We start from the raw sequence: 17,280 nt of genomic DNA, 5'->3' as shown, positions 1-17,280 counted from the left end.
GAAGTTGTGCCCACTAAGGACACAAACCTCCCCACAAACCCACGGCATCATTATAGACTTCATGGCCTTGGTGAGGAAGGTCCCCTTAAAGAAGGTTGATGCGCCCGTCAAGATGTTCCATGACATCGCTATTGCCTTGACATCTATGGTCGCCAAAGCTGGGCACAACTGTGATGAGATCCACATAATTTTCGACACTTACAGAGAGGGCAGCATCAAAAATGAAGAGAGAGAGAGAGAGAGAGAGAGAGAGAGAGAGAGAGAGAAGAAGAAAGTCAAAGGACATGGTTGTCCTTGATGTGATATCACCAAACCAAAATGTTCCAGTGGTATTAGAGAACTTTTGGTCATCTTCCATCAGCAAAACAGCTTTCCAGGCATTCTATGTTGAATGGCTCACTGTAACGGTACGATCAAGACAGAAGGGAGGTGGGACTCAATTGCACGACACAGAGGTAGATAAATGTTGAATGGAAATAGTCTTTACTGAAAACTTTGCAGTTGCTATGGTACACGCATAGACAGTTGATCATACAAAGTTTCAAGGGGTAATCCAGGAGCAGAGTCGGGTCACAGAAACAGGTTTGGTACATGGGCAGATACTCAGCATAACAGCACAGCAGACAAGGATCAGGCAAGGGCAGAATCGAGTCACGGAAACAAGGTCGAGGAAGCCGGGGAATCAAACGCTTGGGAAACAGGAAGACGTGACTAATGCTGGAACTCTTGACATCGAAGTACGAAGACGAACTGGCAACGAGAGACAAACAAAACAGACTCTATATACACACCAAGAAGTGAGAGGGAACGAGACACAGGTGAGGACACTAACAAACAGATTGGGAACACCTGGCGGTAGGAAGTAGAAACAACAGAGAACAGGTAATTAACAAAATAAAACAGGAAGTACAAACACAACACAAAACGAACAGGCCGAGATCTAATACTCACCACCAATTACCAAGGCATCAAACCTCTATACCTTGGTATATCACCACAGCCATGGATGAGCTTCTCTATTCCCTCGGCTCAACTGCACACACGAGGAAGCTGATGATAGGATGATGTTCCATTTGCAGGACATTCTAAGTCACCGGACAGGACCTACATCACTGAAGCTGTCATCAGGTGACACAGATGTCTTTGTGTGCCTGCTATACCACATCACAGTCAATTGGAGAGATCTCATTTGCAACTCAGGAGTGAAAAGATCAATATTACCACTCCACGATATCTGCATAGCGCTGGGAGATGAGCTCACAAAGTGTCTCCCAGCGCTCCATGCGCTGACTGGGTGCGATACAACCAGCAAGATATCGACTAAACTTGCAGCCCTGAATGCTGTCCGCAAACCAGGAAATTCCTCTCTGATCCTGCATTCCAACAGTCCAAAGCTAACAGAAACCACAATGCAGATGGTAGAAACATTCTTGGTCAAGTGTCTCAAACCATCTACAGACCTGGATACGTTTGACGACCTGCGTATTGTTGCATTTGATAGCAGTGGCCTCAAGATGGACTTTGAGAGAACCACTTGCACATCAACTAATGCAAGGAAACATATCCATAGAAGCTATTACCAACAGCAGCTGTGGGTCCAAGCCCCATTTAGAGACGCCACCTTGATTCTGAATGCAGAGTCTTATGGTTTTGTAAGAAGGGGCAGCTTATTAGTCCCTGAGATTGTGATCTCAAAAAGCCGAAGGCCTGCCAGATCCCTGTACATGAGGCAAGTGTGCGCACAAGAACGGGTGTCCCTGCCGGGTAGCTGGGATCCATTGCTGCAAGTACTGCAAATGCAAGGGAGGTAATTGTTGTAAAAACCCTATCACTGAATGAAAATGGCTCATCATCCTCATACCTGGACTCTGTTGTGTTACTCTTCATGTTCCTGACCTTTGTTTAGATGACTGTACTAATGTGGTGTTAAAAGTTGTATTGTTGGCCGTTGGGCAATTTCCCTGCTGATCTTTGAAACATTTAAGCTCTCTAGATACACTGCTGGCTACTAGCCTCTTTCGGGACTGTAGGTATATGGCCGCCCTCCGTATCTTCATCTAACCCTAATCCTGTAGATACGGAGGGCGGCCGTATACCTACAGTCCCGAAAGGGGCTATGCTGGCTACTAAAGTAATACGTTTTGTTTTGTATTTTTCACTTTAAGTTAACATTCCATTGATAATTCTATGATTGAAAATAACATTTCTTTATATTAATCAAATGCTGGCTTTTTTTCTTTAAAAAGAATCCCTTGTATTGTGTTAAAATTCCAAATTGTCCGTTCAACTCTAGTGGATGACACAAATGTTCTAACTTTGCTCTAAGCCTGGAAAGTTTAAGATAATAAATATATATGGCAATTCCTGTATGTAGGTTGTTGTATGGTAATAAATTGACCTAACGGCTTTTAGCCATTTTCTCTTAAAATATCAAATTATAAATTTGACACTCTTCTATGACACCCCCTAAACATGTCATGGCTATTCTGAACATTTTGAGCACCTTAGAAAATCTGTAGCTCCTACGGTTTAGAAGATACAGCTATGTCGGAAGCAGCACTTCCGATGAAAAAGAGGCGTGGTTATTTTAAAAAGGGTGTGGTCATTTTCGGGCTGTTCGCCCTGTATAGATCGTGTGCATGTGACGTCACGCTTATTTTCCAAACCGGAAATCAGCCATGTTGGTTGGTATACACAACCAAGACGGCGGCCGTTTACGTGTGAGTTGCTGCAACGCAACACTTCGTAATTTTCTTTGTATTTAAACGTCTAAGATTGAAAGAAAATGCCAATCTTGTGCACAGTGTATAATTGTGGTAATAACGCTACTCGTGACCCAGAGAAACGGTTCTTTAGATTTCCTAAAATCATCAAAAACAACGATCCACAAAAGAGGGATGAATTGCTGTCTACCGAACGCCGTAAACTGTGGTTTAGCAACATAACTCGTAAGGATTTAACAGAAGAAAAAGCACAATTCACCCGTGTTTGTGGCGTCCACTTTATATCTGGTAAGTGATCACGCTAAAGCTCTGTTTTCAATGTTTAGTTAAACATTTGGGCTTATGATATGCCCGTACACTTCTTACTTCCTTACTTCTCGTCTTTTTTTGGCCGAGGTAAAATCCATATCGCTGACTGGTAAATAAGGCACTTTCTTTACATGTGATGGCAGCCATTTGCTCTTTTCTTCTGTGCATGTTTTTGTTTTGCTTATTCTTGAGCCGAGGATAACATCGCCACTCTTTTTCATGGCTTACTCACAAACCATGGCTTGAGCGGTGTATTTCGAGCTCTTTGAGAGTGATTTACACGGGCATGGACGAGCACCCTGTCATCTTTCACTGGTTTGGTAAGAAGACTACCAACTCATCCAGAAACAAAGAAATGATAAGCATCTAAGTGCGTTGGTTGCCCACGACGTTTGTAGCACAAGGAAGTTCACAATATCTGGATATTCAATCGGCGGTAATGACTCTAAATCCTCAATATAATCCGCCGGCAAATTTGGACTTTTTCTCTGAATCTTGCCTTTGCAGAGGACTCCAGAGAGTCAAAATACTTTGAAGAAGTCGGAGTTGTATTGTTGTTGTTGTTCGCTTTAGACGCCATTGTTGATTTGTATATCATCCAACATGGCGTCGCACGCATACGTTACAGTTTTGTCATGTGATTGCACACGAAGAATTGTGAATTTGGCACACATCCCATGTTGTTCCTTGGGGTCATATTAGTCTATAACAGTTGAGTTATCCTCTCCTACATTATGTGCATACATGTCTAAGCCAGGTCCTCGACTACTTGCCCCACACAGAGGCTTTCTGTTCCACAGAGGCTTTCTGTTCCACAGAGAAGCTGCGGTTAGCATTTCTCAATGTTCCTCCAATTACTCATGCAGTACAAACTCTGTGTCTCTAAAACATGCCAAAACTGACAAATGCTGATAATCCGGGATAAATGAGTGCTGGCTGCCAGGCAGCTCAGTAATGTCCGTGCCTTTGGGCACAGCTACATGAAATGGCACTAAATATAAAGCTACAGCCAGCAGCTGGTTAGCTTAGCTTAGCATAAAGACTGGAAACAGCTAGCCTGGTTCTGACTTCAGGTAACACATTCTCCCTGCCAGCACCTCGAAAACTCATTAAAGCTGGAGAGCTTTCACTGGCGGCGATAGGCTTAGTCAGCATTTTGTGAACTGCTTAAATAACGGACGTTCATTTTTATGTGAAAGTGCTGAACTCCAGTTTTAACACGTTTATGTTTTCTTTAATCCCTACCTTGTTACGTTTGATCAGATCCAGGTTACATGTCTCGTCTTGTTTCCAGCAGCATATTTAGCTTAAAATCGTCAAGAAGTGAATAAGCATATTTTCCAAAATGTGAAACTATTCTTTAAGTTTTAAAATGATGAAATATTTAGAACAAAATCAATTGAGCAGGGTGCCCTGCATTTGTTTTATTTTTCATCAACAATAAGATGATAGCCTACACAAGTTATATTAAGTGATAAAGATACAGAGACATGGTCTGTAGTGAAGGGACTGCAGACAGAAGGGCTTCTTGTGGATCCCTGATTGGCTGTGAGCGCACGCTAGTGGATGACTAGAACAAGGACGCTCGTTGCAGTTTCTTTTTCTTATATTTCATATACAGAACACACCAAGAGGTGTTCCTAATATTTTGCTCACCTCTTTTATGTATCTCAATGAGGATTTTAGGTTCCAGCGCACTCAAATAAAGCAGCTCTGCTTTTGCCAGGTGTACCTAATAAACAATACATTGTATTTCATCCCACTGCAACTAAGACAATTGTAGTAAAATGAAAAGATATTACCGGTATATGAAAACAAGTTTTCTTCAATTATACAGCATTATAAATACAGACAATGTTCAGTACTAATGTGTTGTTGCACCTGGAGGTCACCGCTGGTCTTTGGTTATGTGCGTTCCACACTTTAAATCAGCAATGAGATTTGATTACCTCGAGTTAAAACATCAAACGAACACAGCACTCAGACATTGTTCTTCCTTTTTTTTTTTTAATAAAAGGCATTATCAGCATTATCATAGTTCATATTTTGGTGGTACAGAATTCAAGTTTTAATAGATTTGGTTCACAAAAGAATCACATATTTAACTGAACAAACTTCCCTAGATGAGACAATTCTTTCAAAAGTAGCTTAAATAATGGTACAGTACAAAAATACGTGGGTGTATCACAAAGTGTGTTTCGCATGAGGAAAGTAACAGTGGCACAGTATTTTTCTTTGTAGAAAAAATAAAATAAAAAAAGTTCCTCCTTTTTTTTGTGTGGTGGTTTGTTTTGCAGCCCACAGCTGATTAGAAAATGATACAGTCACTGGCTTTCTTTTTCCCACTAGCAGAAGGCACTAAAGAGCAGACTTGGATCAACTAGTATTTGCACCTATGGCTTGTTTTTTCTTATTAGATACCAAAGGAACGATATTTGCTTCCTAGGACAATACCGTCAGTGCCAGAAACTTAAGACAATCACAGAAGAGTTTGTAAATGTCCTGATCAGGGTTCAGACAAACACTACAACTGTTTGCAACTGCTACTTGATCCAAGTCTTCAGGAGTTCAGGCTTAATTCAAAACCAGCAGTGGATTTCCTGAAAAAGATTACCAAGTGCACATAAACGGTACTCTTCAGTTCCACTGCCAGGTGTGGAGTCAGACTGAACTGAGCTCATCCTCAACCCTGGTTTGTAAAATTGGGATAAAAGGCGGTTCTACTGAGTCAGTCCTGCATCTTTAGCCATGCCGTAGAAGATTCCTCTCTGCGATAGCAGGTTTGTAGGAGTGTCAAACTCTGCTATCTGTCCCTTGTCCAACACCAGCACTCTGCAAGAGGAGAAGAGAGAATGAGTCAGTTACAAAGCTGGATACTTAATAAAGCTAAGATAAGATTGAAAAGATAAGAGACGTGTTAAAGGAGGAACAGAACACAGAATACCAAGATGTTAAGTTTTGCTTGATTTTCATATTTCCATGCAATTGGCAGGTGGTTGTTGGCGACACAAGCATACACGTGCAAGTGACATGTTACACATGACTGCCAAGGGTTCCACACTATTTCACTGATCTACAGGTGGCGCTAACACACCAAGAACTGCAGCAACGTGTCAGCGAAGGGAAATGTGTTTTATTAGTTTACTTTTAAAGTTTTATGGTGAAATGTTCCTTTAAAGTATTGATATATGTTGAACCTTGTGTAATCCATGATTGTGTTGAGCCTGTGAGCGATGGTAAAGACGGTGCAGTCTTCAAACTGAGTCCGAATGGTGGACTGGATCAGATCATCAGTCTCCAGGTCGATAGCAGCTGTAGCTTCATCCAGGATGAGGATCCTCGTCTTCCTCAGGAGAGCTCGAGCCAAACACACCAGCTGCCTCTGGCCCACACTGTAAGTACAAGAGCACACAACACATGAAACACAGCGCGACAGAAAACATTCACTTTGTCTACTAACTACAAGCCTTCATTCAAACGCTACTTTATCTCTTTGCCTCTGAACCCACCTGAGGTTCTCTCCTCCCTCTGAGCACTCCAGCTCCAGTTTTGCCGGCTGGTTGCTGACAAACTTGTGGAGGTGAGAATGTTCCAGAGCTCTCCACAGCTCTTCATCACTGTACTTCTCAAAGGGGTCCAGGTTCATCTTCAGTGTGCCTGAGAACAGCACAGGTTCCTGTGGCAGAGAAAAGACTTTTCAGGCTTGAAAGAGAAATTCTGCATTTTTGGAGTTTTGTAGTAGTTTTAATCAGTAGAAACTAATAGTGTTAACACTTCACACTACAATATAGATATTCTGTTGGAATTTTTTTTTGAGTTTGAGTTCCCAGTTCACAAGATGTCTTAAATTTACTGTTTTTGTCCAACCAACATACGGATGTAACTACGGTTCTATGAATCCTGAATGATCGACTGAGACAGTGCTTAACATTGAATATCTTCATGCGCAGGTCGAGTATTTTTAACAACAAACATGTGTGACCGCGGATGATCCCAGTCATGTATAAATTCCGGTGTCATCGACGAGATCAGTCCAACAGGATCTTCTCACTGGACCACGAGATTCTGAGTGACGAAGAACTCTGGTGGTCATCCAGGATTCATAGAACCATAGTTACATCTGTAACTTTCATTCTATTTCATCCTTACTGACCGTCAGAGGCAGTGCTTAACACTGGATGACTTTGGATGTCGTCCTTGCGTTGAGCAGACGGAGAGGCACTCATAGTGACTACATCCAGAGCTACACTAATGAAGGTTAGGCTCTGAGAGGAGTTCATAAAACTCTTCTCCAAGTTCACCTTGAGACCCAGCCAGGCCGTGTAAGAGAGAAGGAGAGCCGTGTCCTGGGTCAACTGAGACTAGAATGGTATACAAATCAGCCAGTCGTCTAAATAAGGCAGAATCTTGAGACCCTGAGACTGCAGGGGCAAGAGGGCTGCAGCGATGCACCTGCTGAACACCCGTGGGGAGAGGGAGAGTCCAAATGGAAGCACTCGGAACTTAAAATGACAGAACATCTGCTGTGCTCAACATGTGAAATGGCAAGACTTCAGGGACTGAGGGAGTCCTCTCAGATCAGGATTGGTGGAACTCTGCCGGCGTTCTTTTTGTACAAGAAAATAGGTTGAGTATAGCGAGAGGGGATCCACAGGCTCGACTGCACCATGGTGGCCACTGGGGTGAACTGGCTGAATTCCAGTTGCGAAAGCAAACTGTAGGTTCGTCTCTACGTAATGCCGTAGGCTCTCTTCTCAGCAAAGTAGTCTCCTCGTAGCAGGGAGTGAGGCGTGGGGATGCATTAGCTAGCTAATTCTTGACTCATTTGGGGTCTGATAAACAATAAATCCATCAAATTCAGTGCCCCATATTGCTATCATCCAAGCTACTTGCAGCTGTCATAGGGATCCTAAATGAAAAAGATATGCAATGAAATATATATCTTTTTTCACCCATCAATTTGTTTTTCTCTCCCAAGTCCCCGTAGCATTAGAGGCTCCAGGTCAAAATGTATTTTTACTGAGCTTTCAAGAATTTGATATCTGTTAAGTCAAGTGTTCCTCTCACTCCTCTGGTGAGGAATGTGTGTGTGTGAATGTGTACCTGTGGAATGATGGTGAGTTTGGACCTCAGGTCGTGCAGGCCTATCTCCGAAATCTTCACCTCGTCGATGGTGATCTCTCCAGCTGCAGATTCCAGCAATCTGAAGAGGCAGAGCGTCATGGAGGACTTGCCGGCCCCTGTACGACCCACGATACCAATCTGTAGAGAAACACACACAGAGCTGCGATTAGTGAACCTTGTTGACCCATTATTGCTCATCGATCGCCTCACCACACCCTCCCCACCTTCTCTCCTCCTTTGACACTCAGTGTGAGGTTCTTTAGGACGAGGTCCAGTCCCTCTCGGTACCGAACACTGTAGTCGTGGAACTCCACGTTCCCCTTCATGGGCCATTCAGGTGGGGGCTTCTTGTCCTCCACCTCCCAGGGGGCCTGTTAACACAAACGTAGAATTTCTGATGAGGAAAACTTTCTCATCAGCCTGTTTGGCTTTCAGCAGAACAGATTTGTTTATCACTTGAAAAACTCAGAGTTGAGTGTGGAGAGTCAGAGCTGCCAAACATTTATTTGACCTCTGAGACACGCTGGATGTAACTAACAACTCCACCAGCTATAGAAGACGCACTGACTGATGGCTGCTGAAAAAGTACACTGTGTACAGTACAAATTCCCTGTTTGTCTTATTTAACAGAGGGGCCCTTGTTGGCACCAGGTAATCTAACATTTCTGGATCTAGTTATAGTTTATAGGTCCTGTGTTGTTTGAGAACATTTCTTGGCAGCAGGGCAGTTTTTTTGAATGTGGGTAAATTCCTACTTTTTAACTGCAGCACAAAGCCAACACTATTTTACTATTGAAAGCAAACACATGCACAATCCAACATTTAGCTCATGTGGAATATTAGAAAGGGACAGAAGTGGACACATCTTGTATAGACAGACAGACAGACAGACAGACAGACCTCTGTCTTGGTCTCGGAGTACTCCTTCACTCTCTCCACTGCTACTATGTTGCTCTCCAGATCTGAAGTCATCCGCACCATCCAATTCAAAGACATTGTCACCTACAAAACAGTACAGATAGTTATAGTTATCTAAAGTAGATACATGGTGAAGCTACAGGTGGTGGATACGTGGATGATAGTAGTAGTTGAATGGCTAGAGTAATCCTTACTGAGCCGAATTGGGTGGTAATTCTCTGTGAATTGGTTTTAACGAGCAATCCCACATTTCCCATAGTAATTTCACCCATCGCTAACATAAAAATAATGATTAACTTTAACATAGTGATGGGATACATTGAGTCAATGTTACCCCTTTTAAAATATAAGTCATAACTGGCAACATCCCCATTATTGAACAAAACTAACATCTGTTGCTGATTCACACAACTTGTTGTAAACAGTTAAATGCTACAGATAGATTATGTTACAGCAGTTAGTTTGTAGCGTACCTGCAGAGCGTAGGACACAGACAGACCCACGAGGCCTGGGTTCAGATTATCCTTTCCAATCACAGCAAACAGAGCAGCAAACAACACTATGCAGTTCCCGATGAACTCGATACGCACTCCGAGCCACCTGTATGACACAGTGTAACAGCAGGACGACAGTTATAAGTCAGACCTAATGGAGAACTGAAGAACTCAGCTTCTGGTATTAAAGCAATATTAAACTATAGGATAAATTAGCACTAAAATCATCATATTTTCAGGCATGTTGTACATCTGGTCACACCTAAATGAGTGATGTCACAGCAGGTGTTTTGATTGCTGATTGAAAACATCACTGATTACAAATGATCATAGAACAATAATTCAATTGCTTTCACATCTGTTGTATAGCTGAGTGAACTCATCCCTCCCTCCGCAGTGAGTCTTTGAAATGTGTGTGTGTGTGTGTTCATTTAGTGAAACATCTGGCAGCAGCTGTGCTTCAGGGTTCAAATATTTGCATTTTCTGTTGCGTGTTTAACCTGGTATACTTCAGCTTTAGTTTGTTGATATGAGCCTGATATTGAATACAGGCAAGTCAGTATCTCACACCTCCAACATTATGAATGTGATGGAGTTGGCTTGATTGTTGATGACAAGCCTGCATGATGCTGCACAATACAAGAGTTATCTGAACCCGCATCTACTATGTGTGCACGCCGTCCAGAGATCAATATTCAGCCTTGTGCTTCTCTAACACCCTCATGGTATCTTTTCGTATGAACCATCATAGATCAGTTTGTGGAGAAACATTGAACATTTGAATTAAAACCATTAAAAAAGGAAGGGAGATTTTTAAGAGGCTTTTACACTTGATTGTTCAAATATTTTTGCAATTTAGTGAATACATATGGGCACCAAATGAACATTGATGCCCATATTTAATCATGGCTGCATATATCAGCCAACAGTAGCATCTTTTCAGTTAAGTCTCCTCTGCTTCCTTATTTCTCTACTACATACGTACAGATGTGACAGTGGTATCATCCATCACACCAGTGACTTTCTACAGCAGGATAAAACGAGGAGACAACAATACTGTACTCTTTTATCTTTCAATTTTTATTCTCCCCACTATGTCTTTGCATCATCTTCTTCACGTGTTCATTTTAATTGAATTGTGTCTTTTGTTTGGCACTACGGTGCCTTGCCTTGTATCCAACTTTTACTTGTAAACTGTTTTTAAAAGGTGCTATATAAATAAAGTTATTATTAATATTGTTATAATTATTATTATTATAATTATACTGGAGCACAGCTGCTGTTCTGCTGAGCTGAAACGGGACACTTACCTGTTGGAAACTATACCAGGGTAGTAACTCTTTTGGTTCTCATCCACTTTCATATCACTCATCAGAACAAAGGCAGCGTGTCTGCCATAGGCTCGGATTACACTACAGCCAGTGACGGTCTCAGAGAAATGGGAGTATATGGGAGAGCGGCTGACTGACTCCAGGCGCTTTAGCTGCCGAGACGTGGCAACGTAAAATCTCTACAGGGGTGGAGGGGGAGAGAAACAAACACGACATTACAACTGAACAAGATGTCACAGATGGTCAGATATTCAAAAACAGTGACGATGCACACAGACGAGCCCACACGCATACACACTCACACACATGCAGAGTTTTAAAGAAAGCCTGTGTGAACAAAACACCTGCAGTGTTCATTTGATAATCCAATTTACACATTTTTGATAGGATGCCAGCTGAGGTTACACAAGCTGCATGCAGATCAGCTGCAGTAACGTTAGACTTCACACTGCATGGAAACACACACAATGTGTTACCAACATATTCAGACTAGGAACAAGAAATCACTTGTTGCATAATAACTTTGTTTATTTCTAAAATATGTTCAACTGCAGGCGTTTTGTTTTTCATCAGACATATTTTTAAATTATACATTTATAAAATACAATTAACTTGATAATGTAAAAATAAAAATCTTATTATCTTATTATTATTTTTCTTATTTATAATGAGTGGTTTAAGCTTTCATTTGCAGAATTTTGACATTAATCATTCAAATAGAAACTAAGATTATAGACAGAAGATGCCGAAAAGAAACAGGCCATGCAGGATAGAAGTCAGAGGAGACGTAGAAAAGCTGGCTTTAGTAAATGAAGGTTCAGTTAGTGTAAAAGCACACAGACACTAAACGTCCCGTGAATTTCTGCTCTAAAATTATTTTAATGACTGAACCTGCACGATTCTTTCATTGATTTGTGACTTCATTTGAAATGTAACAGATGTCTAAGTAATAAAACGCTTTAAAGATAGAAGTCTGATCCTGAACCTATAGTGAGTTGGCACCTTACACCAGACGCACGTATAAGAAATGTGCTACTGATTGAGTGATTGATTAGTTTAATGTCTGTATGTTTGATTTAAAGCCATTCTGATTTGTCTAACTTGATCTCTACCCAGTGGGGTTAAAGGGCTACTCCAATGTTTTACTTTGTCACTTGCATAAAGTTTGGGGAACTCACAAGATTAAATAAAAAACGACTGAAACCAAAGCCGCAGAGGCCGAGATATTTATTTGTTCCCTGTTATGGATCAAGCTCCAAAGGAACTCGGCGTGTCCAGCTTGTAACACACTTTTTCTGTTCAAAATATTAAATCTGAAGCCCAAACTGATGAAACCCTTTTATTTCTTTGTTTTGGAAAGGTCTCTCAGATCCCAGCTGAAAACATTCTACAACTGTTTTCTCCTTGTGAGAAGTAAACTGAACTTTATGTGTAAAATTGATGGAGTGCAGAAATATGCCAAACTGTGTCATCTTGAGATACAGTACAGGAGTGTGTTTTCATCACTCGATAGCGTATTATCAAATCTAAAATGGCCATTAAAATACTACACTATTAAACATATGATGCGACTGATCACCTTCACTCACAAGTTCTTAATCTCACCGTAACACACAAACAAGATCCACGACTTGTCTTTAAGAGAGTAAAATACATAATAATCTAAATCCCATGATGCAAACAACCTGCAATTATTTTTGAAATAATTAGTGTCGGATGGTTTAGGATTTGCCTTTAATATTATTATTATTTGTTAAAAAGAAATACAGAAAAAACTAAACAATCAAAACTGCAGTCATGAACACTATGCACACCACAACAACTGCTGTTCTCCAGCTCCCACAGCTCACCCAGCCTGCTCTGACACCACAGTCCCTGACAGACACAGCTGCTCCTGTGGCAGGAATAACCTTGTTAAACCCCAGTGGGCATAAGTTACTATAGCTATCTGGTAAGAAGTCCCTGCTGACGCTCGAGATCTTTGCAGATCAGCAGGTCTGGTTAGAAAAAGTCTGGATGGACGACTAAACAAGCGGACTGAGATACATTTTGAGCTACTGTAGTAGCTTCGTTCAGGAAAGTTGAGTACTCAACATACTCCCTGTATGAATGAGATGAATGTACACATACAGTATAACTAGTGAGATTATTTCTGCCTACAGAGCAGCCCTGCCTGTGAGAATGAATGTTATATAACTAGAATTTCAAGTTGCCAAAAAACTGACTTGCTACTATAGATGTAAAAGATTATTGGTGTAATCAATGTAACCGGGTGGTGCTGCTGACTACAGCTTCCAGGCCTAAACTACAGACTGGCCACGGAGCCATTAAGGCTCCAACCAGCTATGACTACTGGACTAGCAGAGACCGAACTACACTGCACCTACAGCACCAGAACAGCAGTGACCGCTTCAACCCCATGCAACAGTCTACCAGCACACACACTCTCAGACATGCACGTTGTATTAATGAGTTAGCAGACTCGATTCCTATTTACCTGAACCCACCAATAGAACACCATTAACGGGCCTATGACTATGAGGAACATTGGGGTGAGGGCAGAGCATATGAGCAGCACATTCAGTGTGTACCAGAAGGTGCGCATCCATATGTCAATATTTTCAGGGATGTGAGTGTCTATAGTATCCACGTCTTTGCTGAAGCGGTTTAGTAACCGCCCAGTCGGGGTGCTCTCGAAGAAGGCCTGCGGAGCTCGCAGGACCCCCTGAAGCATGTTGCGGTGTGTGAGCTTGGCTGCCCGCAGCATACAGTAGGCCCGGCACAACAGGCAGTTAACCAACAACAGCACACCTGCGAGAAGGGGGGAGGGGGGGAGGGGTCAAGTGTGACAACACAACAACACCTGTGTTAAATTGATTGGGACCCGTTCCTAACGTCTGATGAAAATATGTGCTCCAGATAAACAGAAAACAAAAGATGCATCACTTCATAGTTCCCTTAAAGTAGAGAGGGGGGCATCGGTACAAATCAAGTGGTACAACACAACTTTGGAAAACAAACTTCTATCTTCTCCTTCCACCATATTCCTAATCCCTTGTGACTCCACATGGCCACAAACAGGGATTTCAATGTCTCTAAGTGTCAATTTGTCATCGGCCTCCTGTGGGTGCCATGTATTTGCTCCGTGTGACTCTGTACCACGTGCTTGATACTGTAATTGTCCTAATTAGGGAAACAATCAACCTTTTCTCTCCTGATACTGATTCCAAACATCCATGATTCAGAGTACTAACCCAATACCAGGGCTTATAACATCTGTACACCTCACAGCATGAAACACACATTGCACTGTATAAGGTGACATGAGGCCAGGGATTGCTATGGCAGTAAAAACTGAGGCTACAGTTTGCCATAACTGAATGAATGGAACAGTTAGTATTTCAACTAAATGTAAAAGAAAACCTGCTCATTTTAAATGAGTCATTATGCATTCACAGTTATGTGTATTGCTCTCCATCTCCGCCTAATTAAATATCATCAGCGCTGAAGAATGTGTCATTGTATTATTTAATAGTTGCCATTAAATTAAACCCTAACCTCTTACTAAAGACATTCTATATTAAATGATAGTTAATTATTTGATGTTTTTAAGATCCAGAGATACTCTAATGCATACACAAACTACCTTTCATCTCACTAGCCAACTACTCTTTTACTATTTCAACTAAGTTCAGACGTGCTCCATTTTTCGATGTTACACATTACACCCGTGCCTTTAAACAGAGTTGATCCAGTTGTATTTGCACCGGTCCACCACTAGAGGGAGGTTAAAGATAACAAAAGGCTACTTTTGGTTCCTCAAATAAATGGTACTCTCACATGTTTTACGTGAAAGTCAACTTCCTTATATTGTGTACATATTGGGGCCGGGCTGCATTGCTGAACCTGACAGTGTGCATGTCTGTTTGAGTGTGTGGAAGTGGAAGCAGGCTCATCACAGACAACATTAACGGCTATCGAGAAGCTGAAACTGAAAGTTAATTAAGATGCTGCTCCAACATGCAAGCTGCATGCAATCCCAGGAAGAGGATATTTGCAAAGAAAAGAGGAAGAGAGAGGAAGATTTGGCACATGAGCAACATTTTCCTAGAGTACCTGGACAAAGATGTATATGAAAGCCAGGGGCGCTATGACAACGGCAAAGATGGGTGTGCTGGAAATGATAACTATCATGGTGGAGAGAGAAACGAAGAAGGTGCTCAGGAACATGAACACAGTGGATGGAAGAGCCTCGTCTATGACGTAGATGTCCTTGGAGAAGCGATTGATGAGGCGTCCTATAGGCGTGGTATCAAAGAAAGACTGGGGCGAATGAAATTTGTTGGTAAGCAGGTTATAGTGCAGCTTCCTGGCTGCGCCGATGTTCCCCATGGCTAGTGTGAAGGAAGAGACCATGACCAGGAGACCTGTGATGGGGTTGAATCAGAGGAGTAGGAGTGGAGGAAGAATATATTGGAGAGGAAGGTTTTATTGTGGAATGAGAAAGTAATGGAATTACTAGAAGACACATTCAGCGTCTGTCCATTAACAGTTCACTGTAAAAGGAACAGTAACATAATGCTACACATCCACTGCCACTTAAATGTTCTCTTGCCCAAAGCATCTCTCCAGTGGGTTTATTGTAGAAAAACCTTTCAACTGGCTGCAAACCAAGTACATTCAGTTTATTTCAACAAAGTCTGCAACAAGAAGCCGGAGCGGCCTTTGGCACCATGAAGTTAAAGTAAGTGTTCAGGTTCAAAAATAATGTTAGCAGCGTGATGGGGCAGCACACACAACCTGAAAACAGTTTGCACCTCTTTGCAGAAGGCAGTTTCTATAAAAATGTTTTTATACAAGAATAAATCCCAAACATGAATGGAGCTAGACTTTCAAATGTCACTAAGTGGTTCTTACCTTGTGCAATGCCCAGTGCCGCGTACACCCCCACCCTCACGTGAACATTCTCCTGAGTCTGATTTGTTAAGGCGTCATTGGTCCACTGGCTGAGCCAGATGTTTGCTCCGATGGACGCTGCACTCTGGCACCCGTACAGGAAACAGATGAACACCGACAGCCCAAGTCCCACCGCCTTGGCGTACTCCAGGTACACCTTTGTTTTCACCTGGTTAGGAGTGACAGAGTTCAGTCGAGGTCAGCTCAGACAGCCTCCATGACAAAGTTATGACAATTACAATGATATGTTGTTATATAATTAGGCATCATGTGTTCCCGTCATGTGTGTGTATCTGTCCGCAGCTAATCTCGCAAACTACTCGGCCCATCAGTCTAACAGTTGTGCTCATTTATGACAGTATGCTCAAAGCCTGGTTGTGCCGATTCACAATTCACCGTCATTGACTCTTCCCACCTCTTAACCGGCCGGTAGGGGCCGCACGTGATCCACAACTGCTTTAGTAGCAAAAGGCTAAAAACAATCCTTACCTATTCTGTTTCAGGCCACATGTTGGTCTTTGTTGTGGCTCAAAATTTGACATCCATAGAAAAGTTTGGTCTCATTTTGAACTGGCGCATAGGTAGAACAATTCCATAACCAACATGTTATGATCTACTAAAGTAAGTACGATACAAGAGCTCTGCTCTCTACCGAGTGACTTTTTCTATTTGTATTTTGTGATTTCTATTCATACTAATAACATTTTGCAATGTTACGGAGGTGGAGAGGATTTGAGGATATGATGACAAAGAAGTACAGATTTGACATTAACTCATTTGAAGGTGTGAGGCCTCAGAATAACAAAACAGACTAAATGTCTGTCCGTTTATCTGAAAATAGAAATGTACAATTAAAGACATTTGTATGAGAAAAGACCGACCCTGCCTGTTTCCGTGGTCTCTGCTTGGATAAGTTTCTGCATCTCGTTTGGTTTCTTCTTCTCTTGTTGATCGGAATGTTTCCTCTGGCTGCAGCCGTGTCTCCTCACCGAGCGGGATCTGGGGTTCTCTCCGTCTGCTGAGATGATGCTGATCTGTCTGTAAAGGGAGAAAAGAATATGTCCATGTATGGCACTTATTTGGAAGATGGCATTTATAAAAACTCCACCAGCAGAGCATTCAATAATACGTCTCAATAATATGTTGTATGACCAAATAATAATATCTAGTCATGGCTCCTATGTGCGAATGTTATTCATTAACCTAAAGGCAGAAGGTATGAAACAATATCGAGCCTTACAGGTAGTTGGAAATACATGTTTTCTCTACCTTATGAAGTTCCGCTTGGCTTCATTGATCACCGGCTCCTTGTCCACCATGTCTGCGTGGTTGCTGAGGGCATCATCAGGGAACAGTTCATCATCTTCGATTAACTCCTCTGTAAAGCAATGGTAGAAGTATGTTATACAGCTGTTTTCAAAAGAA

At 41.9% G+C, this 17,280-nt stretch overlaps 1 protein-coding gene across 4 annotated transcripts in view; it reads right to left on the bottom strand.

Annotated features, from left to right (window-relative positions):
• Positions 1-5,019: 5,019 nt before the first annotated feature.
• Positions 5,020-17,280, bottom strand: part of abcc3 (ATP-binding cassette, sub-family C (CFTR/MRP), member 3) — a 46,129-nt gene continuing 33,868 nt past the window's right edge. The window contains exons 20-31 of one of the 4 annotated variants that reach the window (XM_029455865.1): positions 17,125-17,233; positions 16,737-16,893; positions 15,817-16,024; positions 15,016-15,326; positions 10,879-11,078; positions 9,548-9,674; positions 9,057-9,158; positions 8,381-8,527; positions 8,136-8,294; positions 6,542-6,708; positions 6,230-6,424; positions 5,020-5,864 (exon numbers count right to left, since the gene is read on the bottom strand). In XM_029455865.1, the coding sequence (XP_029311725.1) occupies positions 5,753-5,864; positions 6,230-6,424; positions 6,542-6,708; positions 8,136-8,294; positions 8,381-8,527; positions 9,057-9,158; positions 9,548-9,674; positions 10,879-11,078; positions 15,016-15,326; positions 15,817-16,024; positions 16,737-16,893; positions 17,125-17,233 (1,994 nt within the window). In that variant the 3' untranslated portion in view covers positions 5,020-5,752. Of the gene's footprint in view, positions 5,865-6,229; positions 6,425-6,541; positions 6,709-8,135; positions 8,295-8,380; positions 8,528-9,056; positions 9,159-9,547; positions 9,675-10,874; positions 11,079-13,396; positions 13,711-15,015; positions 15,327-15,816; positions 16,025-16,736; positions 16,894-17,124; positions 17,234-17,280 lie in introns of those variants that run through there. The other 3 variants (XM_029455864.1, XM_029455866.1, XM_029455867.1) reach the window with 3 other exon arrangements.

This window comes from Cottoperca gobio, chromosome 19, assembly GCF_900634415.1.
Source record: "Cottoperca gobio chromosome 19, fCotGob3.1, whole genome shotgun sequence".
In the NCBI taxonomy this organism is placed as follows: Eukaryota; Metazoa; Chordata; class Actinopteri; order Perciformes; family Bovichtidae; genus Cottoperca; species Cottoperca gobio.
Note: the sequence above shows the minus strand (reverse complement) of the source record. Positions and strands in the feature narration are given on the sequence as shown.